The 21068-nt window shown below is 38.8% G+C and overlaps 1 protein-coding gene and 1 non-coding gene across 9 annotated transcripts in view; one reads left to right on the forward strand and one right to left on the reverse strand.

Moving 5' to 3' along the window:
• The window catches only part of TRRAP (transformation/transcription domain associated protein), a 124622-nt gene that overhangs the window by 5164 nt on the left and 98390 nt on the right, over positions 1-21068 (forward strand). For all 8 annotated transcript variants that reach the window (XM_053554838.1, XM_053554841.1, XM_053554840.1 and 5 more), the window contains exons 4-13: positions 5184-5294; positions 6326-6430; positions 7696-7779; positions 9339-9395; positions 10499-10624; positions 12051-12128; positions 12428-12516; positions 13671-13767; positions 17638-17776; positions 20776-20854. In XM_053554838.1, coding sequence (XP_053410813.1) covers positions 5184-5294; positions 6326-6430; positions 7696-7779; positions 9339-9395; positions 10499-10624; positions 12051-12128; positions 12428-12516; positions 13671-13767; positions 17638-17776; positions 20776-20854 — 965 coding nt within the window. The remainder of the gene's footprint in view (positions 1-5183; positions 5295-6325; positions 6431-7695; positions 7780-9338; positions 9396-10498; positions 10625-12050; positions 12129-12427; positions 12517-13670; positions 13768-17637; positions 17777-20775; positions 20855-21068) is intronic.
• LOC128563050 (small nucleolar RNA U13) lies at positions 757-860 on the reverse strand. The gene has a single exon (XR_008373717.1). It is a non-coding gene; the product is annotated as a small nucleolar RNA U13 (small nucleolar RNA).

Genomic DNA, 21068 nt, shown 5'->3' on the forward strand with positions numbered 1-21068 from the left:
TGGTGATCATGAGGCTCAACTTGTGAATCTCCCTCCTCTTGGGAATCATGGTCTTATGCTGCCCCTTGTCCAATACCTGAGAAAAAGTTATCTCATATTTTGCCCAACTTTATGGTTTACCTGGGTATTAGTCTCACAGACAAATGAGAAAGTTAACATTTCTTATTTTTATTTATTTTTCATTTATATTATTATTATTTTTTTGAGACAGAGTCTCACTATGTCGCCCTCAGTAGAGTGCTGTGGTGTCACAGCTCACAGTAACCTCAAACTCTTGGGCTTAAGTGATTCACTTGCCTCTGCCTCCCAAGTAGCTGGGACTACAGGCACCCGCCCCAACGCCTGGCTATTTTGTTGCAGTTGTCATTGTTGTTTAGCTGGCCCAGGCTGGGTTCAAACCCACCAGCCTCGGTTAGTGTGGCTGGTGCCGTAACCACTGTGCTATAGGCACCAAGCCTATTTTTTATTTAAAAATTTTTTTCATGGGCGGCGCCTGTGACTCAGTGAGTAGGGCCAGCCCCATATGCCGAAGGTGGTGGGTTCAAACCCAGCCCCGGCCAAACTGCAACAAAAACAAAAAAATAGCCCGGCGTTGTGGCGAGCGCCAGTAGTCCCATCTGCTCGGGAGGCTGAGGCAAGAGAATTGTGTAAGCCCAAGAGTGAGAGGTTGCTGTGAGCCGTGTGACGCCACGGCACTCTACCGAGGGCGGTACAGTGAGACTGTCTCTACAAAAAAAAAAAAAAAATTTTTTTTCATGTCGGATGGGAAATGTGCCAACAACATAACAAGGTTTGAGGGAGCCATATCGCTCACATGAGCATGAAACCTCAGTTATCATGCTGCTGGACTACAAAAGGATCAAATTTCTTATTTTTAATGTGGGATAATAAAACCTTTCTCACAAGGTTATTAAGGTTAAGAGTAATAGGTAAAATGTTTCCTAGCCCGTGCATGGTCTTTTGAATTAATAAACATTAGATAAATGTTAGTGGGATTGAATCAGATACCCTACTGCTTATAGTAATGGATACTATTTTAGCTTACTTTTTTTAAGTAGTCATTTTCAAGGACTTGTTGCCTTGAGCCAAGCTAGAAAAAAAATCTTGAGATACTTAGACATCTAAAGAGCTTTCTCTTCTCCCAAACTGCTAAAGCAAGCTGTTAAGAAATATATACATATGAGAAGAGGTGGGAGGCAGAAGAGGATCAGCTTCCATTCTACAGTTTATTGGAAGAACTGATCTGAGAGAACCATAGTTCTAGCAGGTTCGTTTGAGAAGCTGAAACATGAGGCTCTCTGTGAACCTGCAGGAATAAGCAAATGGGCCAAGCCTCCCAGCATCGGCTTAGGCCTATCTGGATTAAGTGTCTGGCTTTACTTATCCTTTTTAGTATCTGCAGTGAGCAAGTTAGATCCTGGCTTTTGATCTCAGACGCATTGATTAAATTAACAGAATCAAAAGTAAAGTGCTATGTGACTTTTGAAATCTATATGGTCTGAATATTTGCCTTAAATGAAATTCAGATGACTGAATTAAAATTAAATCAAAGAATTAAATGCTAGAATGACTATCAGTAGGCAGTTCTAAATTACCATCATTACCCCACTAGAAAAATTTCTTTTCTTTTCCATGGAATCATAGCTCACAGCAACCTCAAACTCTTAGGCTGGGTCAATATTCTTGCCACAGCCTCTCACATAGCTGGGACACAGGCACCAACCACTACACCTGGCTAGTTTTTATATTTTTAGTAGAGATGGAGTCTTGTTTTTGGTCAGGGTGGTCTCAAACTCCTGAACTCAGGCAAACCACCTGCCTTGGTCTCTCAGAGTGCTAGTATTAAAAGTGCGAGCCACCTATTCTGGCCCTGAATAATCCTTTTTGTTGGAGAAATTCAGAACCCAGATGTTTGGAGCTATGTAGTCAATAAATAGTTAATATGGATTTATATGCAAATACGTTTGATTTGTTGGTAACCTGGTAGTTCAGTGTTTCAGCATGAATCTTTTCTCTGGTGATAGGTTCATAAAGAATCTTAAGCTTTAGGGATGAAAGATGACAGAGTTCTGTCCCCCAAAATTCACAGTTTACTTGGATAGAAGCTATTCAGGTACTACACAAAGTCCTGGGTACTTAGTACACTTGTACACTCGTACTTTCTCTTGATTTTTTAACTTTGCCTATTCTTTTCTTAGAATCTTTCCCCCCACCTTTTCATGGGTAAGTCTTACTTGCCTTTCAGGTTTTTTTTTTTGGAGACAGAGTATTTGTTGCCCTCAGTAGAGTACTATGGCATCATAGCTCATAGCAACCTCCAACTCTCTGGGCTCAAGTGATTCTCACCTCAGCCTCCCAAGTAGTTGGGACTACAGGTGCCCACTACAATGCCTGGCTATTTTTTAGAGACTAGGTTTTGCTCTGGCTCAGGCTGGTCTCGAACCTGTGAGCTCAGGCAATCTACCCACCTTGGCCTCCCAGAGTGCTGGGATTACAGGCATGAGCCACTGCGCCAGGCCCGCCTTTCAGGTTTTAATTTTTTTTTTTTTTTGTAGAGACAAGAGTCTCACTTTATGGCCCTCGGTAGAGTGCTGTGGCCTCACACAGCTTACAGCAACCTCCAACTCCTGGGCTTAAGTGATTCTCTTTGCCTCAGCCTCCCGAGTAGCTGGGACTACAGGTGCCCGCCACAACACCCGGCTATTTTTTGGTTGCACTTTGGCCGGGGCTGGGTTTGTACCGCCACCCTCGGTATATGGGGCCGGCGCCCTACCGACTGAGCCACAGGCGCTGCCACCGCCTTTCAGGTTTTAATGTAAACATTACTTCATTACTTGTTTTTTGTTTTTATTGAGACAGCCTCTAGCTGTTGTCCTGGGTAGAGTGCTGTGGCATCACAGCTCACAGCAACCTCCAACTCCTCTGGGCTTAAGTGATTCTCTTGCCTCAGCCTCCCAAGTAGCTGAGACCACAGGCGTCTGCAACAACGGCCTGGCTATTTTTTGGTTGTAGTTGTCATTGTTGTTCAGCCGGCCTGGGCTGGATTCAAACCTGCCAACTCTGGTGTATATGGCTAGCACCTTAGCCGCTTGAGTTATGGGCGCCGAGCCAACATTACTTGTTGAGAAAGGCATCTTCTGTTCTTGGTTTCATCCAGTAAATTATGACCTGTTGTAGTTGCTGGTACTTTTTATGGATAACTGTCTTCCCATTACTGCTGTTTCCCCCATCTCTGAAGGCATAGGTTTATTTTGTTCATCATTTTATCTCCTTGTGAGCACATGATAGGAAGTCAATAAATATTGTTGAATGAGGGCGGCACCTGTGGCTCAATGGGTAGGGCTCCGGCCCCATATACCAAGGGTGGCAGGTTCAAACCTGGCCCCAGCCAAACTGCAACAGAAAGATGGCGGGGCATTGTGGTGGGCGCCTGTAGTCCCAGCTGCTCAGGAGGCTGCTCAGGAGGCAAGAGAATCTCCTAAGCCTAGGAGTTGGAGGTTGCTGTGAGCTGTGTGACGCCACAGCACTCTACCGAGGGTGATTGAGACTCCGTCTCTACCAAAAAGAAAAAAATTGTTGAATGAATAAGTGAGGTATTAAGAGAGAAAAAGGACTTGTTTGATTTGAATCCACTTCCAAAACTTTTAATTTTTTTTGAGACTGGGTTCTTGGTAAGTTACCTGTGAACTCCTGGACTCAAGTGATCCAAATCAGCTTCCCAAGTAGTTGGTGTCACAGGCTCAAACCACCATGCCCAGCTCCAAATGTTTTAACTTCTTTCTTCATCTGTGAAATAGATAATACTTATCTTAGGGTTGTAGTGAGGACCAAATGAGAAAAAATAAAAGGCATATAGCATAGTATTCGGCACATAAGTGCTGTGTAAATAATAACAGATAACACTTACCAAGTGTTTATCATAGATGATGTTATAAACTTTACATATAGTAACTATAAACTTTACATACAGTAACTTATGTAATCTTAACAATAGTCTTATAAGGAAAACAGGAAGTATTACCCCTAGAGAGGTTAAGTAACTGTAGCTTCTTAAGTGGGATCTACAAACTGCACTAATAGCCATTTTACTATATGCTCTCTGAACTATAGCTTTATTTCCTATTTTAAAATTGGCGCTGAGGGGGCCAGGCTTGGTGTCTTGCATCTGTAATCCTAGCACACTGAGACACCGAGGCAGGTGGATTTCTTGAGCTCTCAACTTCAAGACTAGCCTGAGCAAGAATGAGACCCTGTCTCTACCAAAAATAGAAAAATTAGCTGGTGTTGTGGAGAGTGACTATAGTCCCTACTACTTGGGAGGCTGAGGCAAGAGGATTCCTTGAGCCCAAGAATTTGAAGTTGCTGTGAGCTGTGATGCCACAGCACTCTAGCAAGAGTGATAAAGTGAAACTGTCTCAAAAAAAAATTTTTTTTTTAAAACATTTGGTGCTGGGATAAATAACAGATTATAGTAGATTAAATTATAATCTAATTAATATAGATCTGATCATTAAATTTGATTTTTAGGTTAGAAAAAGGTATTACTTTCTTAGGATCTTCATTTTCCAGATGAAGAAACTGAGATCTAGATGCCAAATGACTTCACAGAGGTCTCATACTTAGATTGTGGCAGAGCCAGCCTAGAATGGACTCCAAACTTAATATTTTCTAAATTGTTGGTATGTCTAGTTTTAATAGTAAATTTTAGCATTTACTTCTATTGAATTGGATCAGAAACACTAATCATTCTAATTTATTTAAAACTACATTATCACTAAAGCATCTGCAGATATTAAAAATTACCATTGACTGTGCTGAAACATCTTACATTCTTTCGATGTTATAGTATCTGACTTTTTATTTATTGAGACAGAGTCTCACTTTGTCATCTTCACTAGAGTACTGTGGTGTCATAGCTCACAGCAATCTCAAACTCTTAGGCTCAAGCAATTCTCTTGCCTCAGCCTTCCGAGTAGCTGGGACTACAGGACCCTGCCACAAGGCCTGGCTAGTTTTTAGAGATGGAGTCTCAGTCTGGCTCAGGCTGGTCTCAAACCCATGAGCTTAGGCACAGCCTACCAGAGTGCTAGATTACAGGTGTGAATCACCATGCCTGACCTGTTTTGAAATGAAAACATGTACACATAACTTACTGAGCTTTTCTTTTCTTTTTGCCTAATTAGAATGTAACATCATCTCCTCAATATTCCACATTCCTGGAACATATCATCCCTCGATTTCTTACATTTCTTCAAGATGGAGAAGTTCAATTTCTTCAGGAGAAACCAGCCCAGGTAATCTGTTCAAAAATATCAGTGAGGAATAAAAAATAATGCTGTAGGATGGTGAGCGATTATGAATTAATTGAAAACTTATGAGAAAACTTCTAGTTAGAAATGAAAGAAGTTTTGTCACCTAAGAATAACTTCGTCTAAGACTATTGCTGCCTCGTTTAAATGTCTTGGTTTTATTTTGTCTAGACCATCTTTGTGTGATTTAAATTATTCACATTTGCCAACTGGTGATACATACATGTACATTGTTTATTACAGGCAAATTCAAATATATATGAAGGAAGGAATTACTCCACCCCCATACCTATTGGGCCAACTCTAATCTTACACATTTCTATTCTACAGCACATGGCCAATTTTGTCTGTACACATCTCCCCATACTCTTCATAACCCACCATCATGATCATTTAAATAAGTCCTGTCATATCATTTTTTTCTATAAATATTTCAGCATATATCTTATTAATGAGTTTTAGAAAAATTACCATAATACCAGCAAAAGCTTAATGGTAAACATAGTATTTTCAACTTACACAAGTTCAAGACCTTGCATATTTGACTTACATGTTAGTTGTGAGCTGCACAGACTAAATTATGAAAGCTGAGGACAAGCCTGTGGTGTAACTAGTCCTCAGGCCCAGGGTGATAGGAGATGGCATCATGGGTGCTAACCCAGGATTGAAGGGAGACCCTAAACTAAGTTCAGTTGGTGTTTTGCTCTTTCATCTTAAATCTATTTCATATTTGTGCACTAGTGTCCTTCTGCTGGAAATACTGATAAGTTGTGAAAGAGGAGAAAGTTGGCTTAGTTGATTTGGTATATAACTGTAGAAATATTGAAAATAATAATTTGTAGCACATAATTTGGTTTACATTTAAGTAGTTTTAATGGACTATTTATAAAATCAGATTCATTTTGTAGTGGGGTAAAGTTCAGATAGTTGTATGATACTTGTAGAATATGAGAGAATTAATTTGGACCCCTTGGCACTATTTTTATCTTTTTATTTATTTTTATTTTTCTTGCCAGCAACTGCGGAAGCTAGTACTTGAAATAATTCATAGAATACCAACCAATGAACATCTTCGTCCTCATACAAAAAATGTTTTGTCTGTGATGTTTCGCTTTTTAGAGGTAACCTTTAAATCAATTCTTATATATCCGTATTCAAAACTTTCAATGATTTTCTTATGGTAAAATCTAGTATTTTACAACTGTGTCTTTTACTAAAGTTCTGATGCTTGTGAGTACAAATTTTTCTTAATGTCCCCTTCCCCCCATTTCCTCAATTAAATTTCTAAGAAAGATAACTTCATTGAAGATGATTTGTTTGAGTCACTGGGAAATTGATCAGGCATAGTGGAACTCTTTTAAAAAATTGTGGAAAAGGAGTTGGGTGGTAGTTGACTCAGGAGTGCAGGGTTCATTTGCATCGTACTTTCTGTTGTGTATATCTCAAAAAAGTGCCACTTTTTCAAAGAGTATCTTGAATTCTTGAAATGAATTCAGTTGGTTCCTGTTAAATTAATCTCTAAGATGGTTTTCTTGCCCTTCTTAGTCTTGATGTATTTAGAATTCTCTAGTATTTCTGGGGCCCTTAGAAAGATGAGATTTGGAGGGGTGAGAGTTGGGTCAGACCTTGGCCCTGTGATTAGCTGTGTCATCTTGGCCACGTGGTTTAACTGTTCTGAGGCTTCACTTCTTCATGAGTCAAATGTGGATGGTACCCACTAGGCACAGAGCATTTATAAAGTGCTTAGCAAAGGGTCCCGTCCGTGGGGAGTGCTGGATGATTATTCTTTCCTGGTCTTCTGACAATATTTTTCAAGGTGTGAAAGGTGTTAGTTGGACCATGAAGTCCTTAGTTCATGATGAGATTTGTAAATACCAGTTACTCTGTCTTTCAGAGTTATTCTCAGAGTTTGCTGGTGGGATGCCCTTCAGGTGGTCCGCAAAAGACCACAAAAACTGGGACAGCTGCCTGGGTGCAGCAGTTCATGCCTGTAATCCTAGCACTCAGGGAGGCCGAGGCGGGTGGATTGCCAGAACTCAGGAGTTCAAGACCAGCCTGAGCCAGAGTGAAACCTTGTCTCTAAAAATAGCTGGGTGTTGTGGCAGGTGCCTGTAGTCCCAGCTACTGGGGAAGCTGAGGCAAGAGAATCACTTGACCCCGAGAGTTTGAAGTTGCTGTGAGCTATGATGCTATAGCACTCTACTAAGGGCGACAGTGAGACTCCGTCTCAAACCCCCCCCCCCCAAATCTGTACAGCTGTGTTCTGTAGGGTTATGAATTTTCAACAATCGAATATAATTTGGTTGATGGAAGATGTGCATTTAGAAAATGCTTAATATTTAAGTTCTCAAAGTATAACTTCTTGTAAATGCTTTTTTTTTTAAAGACGGAAAATGAAGAAAACGTTCTTATTTGTCTAAGAATAATTATTGAGCTGCATAAGCAGTTCAGGCCAACGATCACACAAGAAGTAAGTCAGTTATCCTGATAGCATTTATGATTTGTGTCAACATCTTTCTGTGTATATTTTTAGTCTCTCTTTCAGAGTTGATCAAATGTGCTACCTTTACACATGTAGAAAATACAACCTAAGTTGGAGGCAATTCTTCATAGGTTAACAGGGAGTTTTTTTTCAATGTACATATCAATACTTCTCTGAATTTATTCAGTAGATAAAATGTTATTAACTAAACAAACTGGTGGGTATGTTTGGATAGTTCTAGTATTGATATGTTTGCTATGCCAGTTATCTTATGTGGAGATTTGGGCTCTGAAGTCAGAGCTGGGTTTGAATCTCAACTCTGCAAGTCAATAGTTGTGTGACATTGGGTAAACTTGGAACCTTTACAAGACTTTCTGTAAAATGGGGATAATAGTAGCATATATTCAAAATGCTGTTTGAAAAGTTAGATATAAAAGTTAAAGTGCTTAGCAGAATGATAGGCACCTAGCTACGTAGTAAGCAGTAAGTGTGCAACATTTGCCAAAATTTGATAATACTTAATGTGATGATGATCTTAGTAAATGTCTGTTGGAGATTATTTGGAAGTAAAAGCCTAATGATGAAATAGAATTCCTGTCATCTTAAAAATGGTAGTTAATGTCTTGATGATTTCCTTTCCTTTTTCTCACTTTAATTTATATTGTCTAAAAAAAAATTTCTTTTAATTTTTTAAAATTTTAGAATATTACAGGGTACATACATTTTGGTTACATAATTTGCTTTTGAGCATTTTAAGTTAAATTATAAGTGTGCCCTTCACCCAGAATGTGTGCATTGTACCAGGTAGGTGTGAATTTACCTTCTTCTCCCTGCCCCCACGCCTACTTATTTCTGTTGAGTTTTATTTCCAGATGTGCACATAAATGTTGAACAACTAATTCAAATTTAGTTTTGGGTACATGAATATATATTTTCTACATAATTGTGATAACATCTTATATCCTGATTGTTTTCTTTCATATTATATGTAAGCATTTTCCCAACCATAAAACTTCTTTATAAAATTAATTTTTAATGGGTGCATAATGTTCTTTCTTATGGGTGTCCTTATTTTCTGGATATTTAAGGTATTTCAAACTTTTTATTTTATGACTATTACTGAATATTCGTTTGTAGTTTAAATAATTTTGTAGACTAAGTTGTAGAAGTAGAATGACCAGTTGAAGGGTATTAATGTTTCAATGCTTCTGATAAATATTGCTAAAAGGATTTCAGGAGCTTATGATCCCTGAATAGTATATGAGAGTATCCTCATCACACCCTCCCAAACATGTAAAAGAGGCATTTATTTTAATTTTCATCTTTTTGCCCTTTCTGAGTTAGAATCTTACTTACATTAATACGTTTGTATATGTTTTATGTTTATATATATTTTGTTAACATGAATTGCTTATTTGTTCCTTGAGTCTGACATTATCCTTATTTTGTGGGTTCTTATATATCAAGATTATTATTTATTATAAGCATTTCCTGTTTATGAATGTCTTTGTATAACAAAAGTATAATTTTTCTTTTTTTTGTTAAAGATTCATCATTTCTTGGATTTTGTGAAACAGATTTATAAGGAGCTTCCAAAAGTAGTGGTATGTTTTTACAATGGTTTGAATATCTTCCTTTTTCCAAAGGGATTTTGGAATAGTTGAAGAAATGGGTGTGTCTTTGGGGGAGATGTTAACTTTACAATAGGGAATGTTTAATGATGGTTAAAATCTAGGTGGGTAAATTAGCCTTTCAAAAAGAGTTCTTTTCAGTTTCTCTATGTAGCTTGTTTTTTTTACATAAAAGCAATATATTTTTACTGTTGAAATTTTGGAAAACCAGAAAATAAATCATCCATAATTCTCTCACTTGTAAGCAACCATTGACATTGAAGTTTTATTTTGTTTTTTGCTTTGTGCATTTTAATTTAATTTTCTTTTCTTTCTTTCTTTTTTTTTTTTTTAAATTTTGAGTCAGAGTCTCACTGTGCCAAGGTGTCATAGCTCACAGCAACCTCCAACTCTTGGGCTTAAGCGATTCTCTTGCCTTAGCTTCCCAAGTAGCTGGGACTACAGGCACCCACCACAATGCCCGACTGTTTTTAGACACAGGGTCTCTTGCTCTAGCTAAGGCTGGTCTTGAACTTGTAAACTTAGACAATCCTGCCACCTCAGCCTTCCTGAGGGCTGGGATTACAGGCATGATCTCTATGTAGAGACTATTTGAAAAGTTAATTCAATAGGGAATAGCTTAATGTTTCTTCACTAGAGTGAGAGAATACATTCTTTGCTGCCTCACTGTGGTGTGTACTTCATCTTTTATTAACTAGGAAAAAAAGAGTAGGAAATAGTTTATGGTAGTTTTTGTTGACTGTTGTTGACGGTGTCATGTTAGCTTTGTGGCCCTGAGTAAAGACTAAACATTCAGTGTGTCTTGGTTTACGCTTTACTTTATGGGATTGGGAAATGAATGGTTGAGTCCAAGTACTGTCAGATTAATGCAACATAAACACAGAACATTTTGGCCTTGTGTATTTTTTTTTTTTCCTTTTTTTTTTTTTTTTATTGTTGGGGATTCATTGAGGGTACAATAAGCCAGGTTACACTGATTGCAATTGTTAGGTAAAGTCCCTCTTGTTGGCCTTGTGTATTTTATGAAAGAATATTGTGTTTGACTTTAAGAACTATTTCTTTTCCTTTTTTTGTAGAACCGCTACTTTGAGAATCCTCAGGTGATCCCTGAAAACACAGTCCCTCCTCCAGAAATGGTTGGTATGATAACAACAATTGCTGTGAAAGTCAATCCTGAGCGTGAGGACAGTGAGACTCGAACAGTAAGTATTTTCTGTTGTTTTGCTGATCGAGTTGTTTCTATTTGTGGCTCCTGTAGTTGACCTTATAGACCACTTAAGTTTTTTCTTTTTTTTTTTTTTTTCTCCTTAAATAACATGGAGGCATTTAAGTTACATAAACAAATGTATGCCTGGCAGAGCATGACTGGTCCTTCAACACAGCCTGGAGGTGATAAAAGTGTTGGGTGTCCTTGATGTTATGAAGATAAGATTGTAGTGGAACCCAGGATCATCTGCTAGAAACAGCAGTAGGCCAGGCTTTGGTGCCTCTGCTCTGTCCCTAAGCTTCTTTTTTTCTTTTTTGAATTTTAGATAATTATTATTATTTTTTAATTTCAAATTAGCATAAGGGTACAAATTTTTGGGTTACATTGTTCTCATTTCTGAGGTTAAAGTTCAGGTTGTAGGTGAGCCCTTCTCCTGGGGATGTGCTGAATACCCTCACATTGTACACATTCTGTGAGGTCCCTCCAATTGCCTTCCATATGTCCCTTAGCTTTAAGTCTTTTAACATTAATGGCATCCCTTAAGCTATAGAGAAAAATGCAGTGACTGAGGGTGTGGGCTCTGTTTCAGTCCTACCACTCGAATTTTCTGACTCTAGGAAAATTCAAAGTTCATGAACCTGCATTCTGACCTTATTTTTCCTCTCATTATCTGAAAAACCTGTCTCATGGAATTTTGTGAAGGTAATGTCAGTATTATCTGTAGGTAATGTGTTGTATTTGTAGTGTTAACATGTATAGAACATTTACTATGACACTTTTTTGTGACTACATTTGTTTTACTGACGTTGTTATACGTGTTTCAGTTGTGTCAGGATGAATAAGAAACTAAATTGTGAATAAAGCTTTTGTTCTTTTGCTCTTCTTAAATTAGAAACTTGTTTTCTGAGTATAATTCCTTTATATTTCATTTTTTCCCTTGTCTGTTCATGTCCATTGCCCATTTGACATTTTTCTTACCTGTTTTAATGAGTCTTTAATATGTTAAGACTATTCCTTTTTTTTTTTTTATATCTATGGTGAGCATTTTCCATTTATAAATATTTTTGAATAAAATTGCTGGGTAAATTGTGCTTTTTGCTGTTCTTTTAAGTAAGCAAGATAATATTTAAAATTTTCTCTTACGATTTGAATCTCTTAAATTTGGACATATTTTCTTGAAGTTTTTACTACAATTGATTATGTAGGAAAATATTAAAACCTTTATATTAAATGCTAGTTCTGTATACTTTGTTTTCAACACAATTTGGATCTTTCATGATTGTTAATTACAAAGATATATCAGTATTTTTCCTTTCCTCTAATTCAGTGGGGGAGTTTTGCTTAACCATGGACACCGACTTGATGGGGCTATTTTAAAGGCCAGAGTGATAACCACAGTCTCACCTGTTTCTGTTTTCCAGCATTCCATCATTCCAAGAGGATCACTTTCTTTGAAAGTGTTGGCAGAATTGCCCATTATTGTTGTTTTAATGTATCAGGTATGTGAATTATTTATTAGCTTCTTTATGATAAAATTGATGGTCTAATTTTCTGTGGCAAAAAGTTTTGTTTTTTTTTTTTTTTTTAACTGAGACAGAGTCTCACTTTGTTACCCTTGGTAGAGTGCTGTGGTATCATAGTTCACAGCAACCTTAAACTCTTGGGCTCAAGCAGTTCTCTTGGCAAAAAGTTTTATATAATGCACACATGCTAACTAATGTAATGATTCTTTCCTACATCAAATTATTTTGTTATAGTGAACAATAGAAGTGTGAAAATCTGATATGTTTGCTTTTAGCTCTACAAACTGAACATCCACAATGTTGTTGCTGAATTTGTGCCCTTGATCATGAATACCATTGCAATTCAGGTGTCTGCACAAGCCAGGTGAGATTTCACTGTAACTGACTGCCACAGTGCTTTTGATTCCAAGTAAAAATACATTTGCTGTTGCCAGTCTTAAGACAGGAATGTTTCGAGTTATAAAAATTTGGCAAAATTATGTGCATTTTTGACCTTCTGAACTTCAGTTTCAATGATGATAAGTCTAGTTATTTTAGTTCTTTATTTTGAAAATAAAGGGCGGCGCCTGTGGCTCAGTTGGTAGGGCGCCGAACCCATATACCGAGGGTGGCGGGTTCAAACCCGGCCCTGGCCAAACTGCAACCAAAAAATAGCCGGGCGTTGTGGCGGGCGCCTGTAGTCCCAGCTACTCGGGAGGCTGAGGCAAGAGAATCGCTTAAGCCCAGGAATTGGAGATTGCTGTGAGCTGTGTGAGGCCACGGCATTCTACCGAGGGCCATAAAGTGAGACTCTGTCTCTACAAAAAAAAAAAAAGAAAATATGAGATACTATCCTGGTTTTTGGCTTCTCATAAATTTAGAAATATCACCAGGTATTTCTAAATAGTGAGCATATTTCTACTCAGTGAGTGTATTTCCAACTATGCTCACTGATACCTATGGATATACAAGTTTTTCTCACGTTAAAGCCTTTGTTCTTGCTGTTCCTTTTAGCATGAGTATTAGAATGTTCTTTGTACCCTTGGATCCCCCTTACCCATAACCCTTAATCTCTGAATAGACTGCATGTATCCTTTGATTCCTCTCCATGAAGCTTTTTCTCAAACTTAATAGCATTCCTCTGAAAACCATTTTCACTTACTCTGGGCTGGAGCCTTCCTGGCTGAATCACTGAAGGGCAGGATCTGGGATCATCTCTAACAATCTGTATGGCCCTTGTACAGGGGCTTCTGTTGAGCACATGGGGCATTCAGCTGGCTGAGGGGGTCAGTCTAGCATTGATTTTATATAACTGTTGTGGAATGGTTTGGCAAACTCTTTGGTTTGGGGCCCTTAAATGCTTTATGTTATTTGCAACTACAGAGAAGTACAGAAGCATTTAGTCTTGCTGGTCTGTGTAGAAATAAAACAATCTTTTGGGCTTAGTTGTTACAGTTATGCTTTGGGGTGCTTTTAATTAATTCTAATGTCATGCAAAGTGAGAGCTAATATTGTATATTTCACTCATTTCTCATTCAGGCAACATAAGCTTTACAACAAGGAGTTGTATGCTGATTTTATTGCTGCTCAGATTAAAACATTGTCATTTTTAGCTTATATCATCAGAATTTACCAGGTAAGGTTGTGCATTTTTGTTTTATGTTAGGTTTATTAAGATATAATTTAAATACAATAAAATTCACGCTTTGTGGGTGTAGTTCTAGGAATTGACAAATGCTTATAGTTGGCAGTCACCAGCATATCAAAAAGTAGAACATTTTCATCACCCCCCCAAAATTCCCTTATTTCTTATTTCTACCTCCAGTGTCTGGCAAACTGATTTATCTTCTGGCTCCATAGTTTTAGCTTTTCCAGAATGTCATATAAATGGAATCATATAGTATATAGTATATGTAACCTTTTGAGTCTGGCTTCTTTCACTTAGCAGTAATGCTGAGATTCATTTTTGTTATTTTATTGGTAATGCATTATTGCAGAGTGATTATCTTTGCTTGGCAGCCTTAACAAAATACCATAGACTAGGAGGCTTAAACAACAGCAGCAGTTTATTTTCTTAAAATTCTGTAGTCTAGAAGTTGAGGATTGAGGCTTTCTTTCTGGCTTACGACAGCTGCCTTCCTGCTGTGTCTTCACATGACAAAGAGAGAGACATATTTCTCTCTCTTCTTCCTCGTAGTAGGCCATAGTCCTAGTGGATCAGGGCCCTACCCTTCTTGGGTTCAGTTTTTTCTTTTTGACTGGGTCTCACTTTATTGCCTGGACTAGAACATAGTGGCATAGTCATAGTTCACTGCAACCAACATATTCCTGAGCTCAAGCCATCTTCCTGACTTAGCTTCTTAAGTAGCTGGGAATATAGGTGGGTGCCACCCGCATCTGGATGATTTATGTTTGATAGAGGGTCTCATATTGCCCAGACTGGTTTCGAATTACTGGTTGTAAGGGATCCTCCTGCTTTGGGCTTCTAAAGTGCTGGGATTACAGGTGTGAGCCACCAGGCCTGGCCCTTATGACTTCGTTTAACTTTAATTACTTCGCAAAGACTCTGTCCTTGGGCTGGGCATGGTGGCTCATGCCTGTAATATCCAACACTTTGAGAAGCTGGTGCTAGAGGCCTCACTTGAGGACAGGAGTTTGAGACCAAGCTTGGGCAACATAGGGAGACCCCATCTTTGTCAAAAATAGAAAACTCAATTGGGTATGGTGGTGAGCACCTGGAGTCCCAGGCACTTGGAAGGCTGAGGTAGAAGGATCATTTGAGCCAAGAAATTTGAGGCTACGGTGAGCTTTGATCACGCCACTGCACTCCAGCCTGGGCAACACAGCAAGACTCTGTCTCTAAAAGTTAAAAAATTTAAAAGAGGTTGGGTGCATTGGCTCACGCCTGTGATCTTAAGTCTCTGGGAAGCTGAGGTAGGTAGATTTGCTTGAGCTCAGGAGTTCAAGAGCAGCCAGAGCAAGAATAAGACCCTGACTGTATTAAGAATAAAAAAAACTTGTTGGGAGTTATGGCAGGTGCCTGTGGTCCCAGCTACTTGGGAGGCTGAGGCAAGAGGATCATTTGAGCCCAAGAGTTTGAGGTTGCTGTGAGCTATGACACCATGGCACTCTAGCCTGGGGCAATAGAAGGAGACTGTCTCAAAATAAATAATAAGTAAAAATTTAAGAGAAAAAGATGTTATGTCCAAATACAGTTAACATTGGGGGTTAGGACCATAACATAGGAATTTTAGGGGGCTCCAGTTCAGTCCATAATAGTAAAAGTTTATTGTAGGCATTTATCCAAAACAAAATGTTTGGATCCTGGTGTGTTTATCCATTCATCAGTTGATGAGCATTTGGATTATTTCCAGTTTTTTAGAAAATAGCTTTATTGGGATATAATTTACATATCATGAAATTCACCCTCTTTTGATGTACGATTCAGTGATTTTTAGTTTAGTCACAGATTTGTACCATTATCACTATCTAATTTTAGAACAATATCATCACCCCCTTAAAAGAAACCTTGTACTCATCAGGAATCGCTTTTATTCTTTTCCATCCTTGTGCCTCTGGCAACCACAAATGTATGTTCTGTCTATGGATTTGCCTGTATCATTTGGCTATTATGAATAAAGCAACTATGAGTATTTGCATATAGATTTTTGTGTGGATGTATTTAGCTTATTTAGTTTGCTGTTAGAAGTTGTGTGTCGTGGTGCCAAGTGGACTTAAAGGCATTATTAACAAATAAATACTGGAACTTAAAGGCATTATCAACAAATAAAACTTTGACAAAAATGTTTTGGATGCTTTTTGAGGAGGCTATTTGGTGGGGCTTCTGAATTCTGGTTTTCATACATTGTTGTGGTCTTTCCTTATTAAAATCAGAAGAACTTGAAGGAAAAAAATGATACCCTTATAAAATTCTTATATAATCAGTTCTGATTGTTCTAAAGTATGGAAAAAGTTTAGTCTTGATCTGTAACAATGTAATTGTATGATAATTTGTTACCTTTTTTTTTAGAGACAGTCTCACTTTGTCGCCCCTGGTAGAGTGCAGTGGCATCACAGCTCACAGCAATGTCCAGCTCTTGGGCTTAGGTGATTTTCTTGCCTCAGCCTCCCGAGTAGCTGGGACTACAGGCGCCTGCCACAACGCCCAGCTGTTTTTTTGTAGCAGTTTGGTTGGGGCTGGGTTTGAACCTGCCACCCTCGGTATATGGGGCCGGCGCCCTACTCACTGAGCCACAGGTGCTACCCAGTAATTTGTTACTTTTTATAAGGATTTTTTTCAGGAAAATAAAAATTTATGCCAAATTGTTTAGAATAAAAACTATCATTTATATCCTTTACCCCCCCTTTTAGTGTGTTTAAGTAATGATAACTTACACTAAGAGAATGGAATACTTGATTTAAAAAACCCAAATAGGTATCCCTTGATGGTTTAGTCAGCTTGAATTTCTTTTCTTTTCCTTTCTTCTTCTTCTTCTTCTGTTTTTTTTTTTTTGTGAGGCAAGCATGAAACAAAGTTTATTGAGGAAGCAAAAGATAGGTTTATTGAGTAAGAACGCTTACAAAGCAGGATACAGGGCAGCGCCTGTGGCTCAAAGGAATAGGGCTCTAGCCCCATATGCTGGAGTGGCGGGTTCAAACCCAGCCCCGGCCAAAAACTGAGAAAGAGAAAAAAAACAAACCAGGATGCATAAGCCATAGATAGCATACGGGCCTCCAATGTCAGGGCAAGTAGGCAAAGAGGCTTAAGATGTATTTCTTTTTTTTGAGACAGAGCCTCAAGCCCTGGGTAGAGTGCCATGGCATCACAGCTTACAGCAACCTCCACCTCCTGGGCTCAAGTGATTCTCCTGCCTCTGCCTCCCAAGTAACTAGGACTACAGGCGCCCACCACAATGCCTGGCTATTTTTTGGTTGCAGCTGTCATTATTTTCAAGCAGGCCCGGGCTGAATTCGAACCCACGAGCTCAGATGCATGTGGCTTGTGCCTTAGCCACTTGAGCCACAGGCGCTGAGCCTTAAGATGTATTTCTTAAGGAGACTGTGATTAGCACTGTCTCTGGTTTATTCATGACTTATGTTAATGGGATAACGGCGTAAAAAGTATTTACTTTTTAAGAATCTTTCTTAAAAAAAATCTTTCTATATTTAATTGCCCTCTTTCACCTACTAGTGAAGTAAATACATAGTCACTGTTGAAAATTGGGAAAATATAGAAAAGTACAAAGAAGACATCCACAATCTCACTGTATAAAAGCAACTGCTGTTCGTCTGGCTGTGCGTTTTTCCAATATGGCGTTGTACACACGTCCACATCTGCACTCTACTAAAACTGTTCAGGGATTACTTGATTAGTAGGCCTTTTGCTTCATGAGGGCTGTTTGAGTTGAGCTGAGTCTTATTGAGTTTTTAAAAAGTTAAATACAATTTGAATTTTTCTTAACCCCCACCTGTCAGTAAAACTGTGTTTAATTATCTGTTTTTATAGGAGTTGGTGACAAAGTATTCTCAGCAAATGGTGAAAGGAATGCTACAGTTACTTTCAAATTGTCCAGCAGAGACTGCCCACCTCAGAAAGGAGCTTCTGATTGCTGCAAAACACATCCTCACCACAGAGCTGAGAAACCGTATGTTTGTCTCATCTTGTCCGACTGCTGGCAGGAGTCCTATTGCCATGGTGGCGGACGGGGCGGGGACGGGGTAGCTGATAGTCACTAGCTCTGCTGATGAGTATCCACATGTCCTTGTTTTCTTCATGGCTGGTCTTGGGTTTATTTTTTCCCCTTTTCTCTCTGCCTCTCCACTTCCCCTCTCTCTGATTGCCTGTTTCTCTCTAGTTCTGTTTCTTTCTTTCTTTGTGCCTGGCACCAGAGTTCTCCCTTAATCTTCTTAACAGTTTAATAATTATTGTGATTATTTCCTAAGCATAGCTTATGTTCTGAGTAGCTTTTGATACTTTATTGCCTTTGAGTGCATAGCTTTTGAAATTCCAAATATCCATTTGCTTATTCACTTACAGGTAGCATTTTATTCTCTATGCTGTGAAAATGACACATTGGTTCTATTTTTATGCACAAGGCTGATAACTTTTTTGCTAATCTGACAGTTATACCCATTAAATTCATCATATTGATTTATAATCTTTTAATACTTTGCATATTTGATATGTCCATAATGTTAGGTTGAAGTTTCATCTTAATTGGATAGAGCTGATAATAATTTTCCTAAATTATTTTCATATTACATGTTTTATTTGCCACAGTTTGTAAATCAGAGCATATGTAGACTGAAATTGGGCTTCCTTACATAATACTTGAACATGAAAGAAAGGTGTAGTCTTAATGCTTGCATATGAGTTAATATCGCAAAGCTCAAGCATTTTTGTGCTATTAAAATAAAAATTATAGTATAAATGTTGCATGTGGATATAGCTAAAAAGAATATAGATTTTTGAAAACCCTTTTATGAAATTAAACACAAAGAAATGTACAATTTTATTAAAAATTACCGAACGTACACCTGCCTGAGCATCACCAAGCTGTGGAATAGAGTGTCAGCAGCACTCATAGCCCCTGCTAGGGAAGGTATCCAGAGCTGACTGCCATTTGGACCTGTCTGATGACAACTTCCTTTCCTGTTAATGGCTTTTTCTATGTGTTCATCTCAGAATATCAAAATAGAACTTTAGGTGTAATCTTTTTAAATCTGTTTACTGAAGTGGATGAGTTATGCCTCAAATGACTTTTCCAGTATTCCTGCCATATGAGTAAGAAGGATTCTGGAGGTGTAGTGGGGACCTGTGTAGCAGGAAGATTTTCCTGCTGACATGCTGGCAGTTTAAAAACGTTTGTCATGCTTACCAGATGCTCTCAGTCCCCTCACTGCACACGTAGACTCGTTTTTGAGGCCATAAAGCTTGTTTTTGACCTGTATTAAGACCAGCTCACCAAGATTGCTGAGGTTCCCAAGCTGCTGTTCTCCAAAGTTTGATCATGTTAGACTTGTTGGATCCAGCTGTTAAAGTTTTCCATTTCATTTTTAAAGTCTTTTTACTGGTTGGCCTTTTTTTTTTTAAACACAATACTAATAGGGCACTTTACTACATATTTTGAAGCCCATTGTAATTCCTGGGACTTAAATAGGTAACAGCAACACATTTCAAAAAAGTTTTGATTGACAGAAACTTGTAAAGAATCCTGCTAAATATTAACTATGATTATCATAAAATATAAAAAATTATGTTACAGTTAAAATTTCCACATCCACTAATATTTTCTCTTAGCCTACCTTTTTAGTATCTGAGGAAGAAAAGTATCAAGTGGTAACCCCTTTGCACTGATTTTATTTTTTGTTGTTGTAGTTATCGTTGTTTAGCAGGCCCTGGTGTATGTGGCCAGTGCCATAACCACTGAGCTATGGGTGCTGAGCTCTTTTGCACTAATTTTAAAGAGTCTGTGGTTTGAGAAACCTGATTAACAAGTTCACCTTTTCCAAGAGATTCTGATTTTGGATCTTAGAATCTGGAAACCAGTGGTTGCACAATTTAATTTCTTGTAACTTTTCCCTTTTACTTGTGACTTTTACTCATCCCTTAGCTGGTCTTGGCTTTGTTTGGTGTCTGGGCCCTTTGCGTCCTCCTCTGTGCCTCCTTCTTCTTGGCCTTTCACTGGGGACAGTCCAGGTGTGCTTATTGCTGCTCTCAATTGGTACTTCTCCCTGTGCTGTCCTGCCTTAGGTGTTACCCAGAGATGCACATCTAGTTCTTCCAGTGCATACATTTCTTTTATGTCTTTGGCCTTCAGTAGCTATTTGCTAATAAGAAATGTACTTTATTTGACTTATTGAAGCAGGCATATATCAACCTTGTTCCAGAATCTATGCATCCTTTTAGATGTTGTGTCCCGAGTTACCCAAGGAGATTGTGGAAATGCTATGGGTGCTCTATCTGCCCAGCCTCAAAAGTGTTAATTTTCCCTGAGGAGCAGCCCGCTGTTTCTGTAGAACCCTGGTTAGGTTCAAGCCTAACCAGGAGCAGAGAAGGTGTGGGGATAGTTTCACCTACAGTATTAGAGCAAGAGAGGAGCTCGGCGAGAGTGGTCAGCCTCATCCAGGGTAAGGGAGTTAGCACTGGGGACCTAGCCTATGAGAATATCATAAAAGTTTCTAGACCTTTGTAGTTTAAATGGAAAACCAGCCTTAGTTCCTCATAATGAGTAACCATAAAACCTTTAAGATGTATGACTTCAAGATGGTAGATAGAGGGGCATTTAGGAAATGTTGTCCCCTTCTCCAGATAGGTTTGAATGGATGCTGGCAGCTTTTAAGTACAGTAGACTGTGCCTCCAGTGAAGTATTGGAGGTTGGATCTCTGCCAGGGGACACGGAACTCACTTTATCCATTCTCTGATGCTTACTGTACCCCGATTGCATCTTTGGAAATGGCTTTTATGGCTCAGTAAAACTGTTGTCTTACAGTGAGCTTGTGTGTCTTTCTGGTCTCCCCTTCCCCCCTCCCCTTTTCTGGCCTGGATTGCATAGCCAACTGGCAACTGCAAAAGCACTATGAAGTAATTAAATGCATAATTGGTTTTGTTAGTTAAATATGCAATGGGTATTTGTCTTCTAGAGTTCATTCCTTGCATGGACAAGCTGTTTGATGAATCCATACTAATTGGCTCAGGATATACTGCTCGAGAGACTCTAAGGTACGAGATTAAACCATTGATACCTGGTTGGTTAAAAGCCAGAAACGGTCGGGCGGCGCCTGTGGCTCAGTGAGTAGGGCGCCGGCCCCATATGCCGAGGGTGGCGGGTTCAAACCCAGCCCCGGCCAAACTGCAATAAAAAAATAGCCGGGCGTTGTGGCGGGCACCTGTAGTCCCAGCTGTTCGGGAGGCTGAGGCAAGAGAATCGCGTAAG

The sequence above is a fragment of the Nycticebus coucang genome, chromosome 12 (genome assembly GCF_027406575.1).
Source record: "Nycticebus coucang isolate mNycCou1 chromosome 12, mNycCou1.pri, whole genome shotgun sequence".
NCBI lineage: Eukaryota > Metazoa > Chordata > Mammalia > Primates > Lorisidae > Nycticebus > Nycticebus coucang.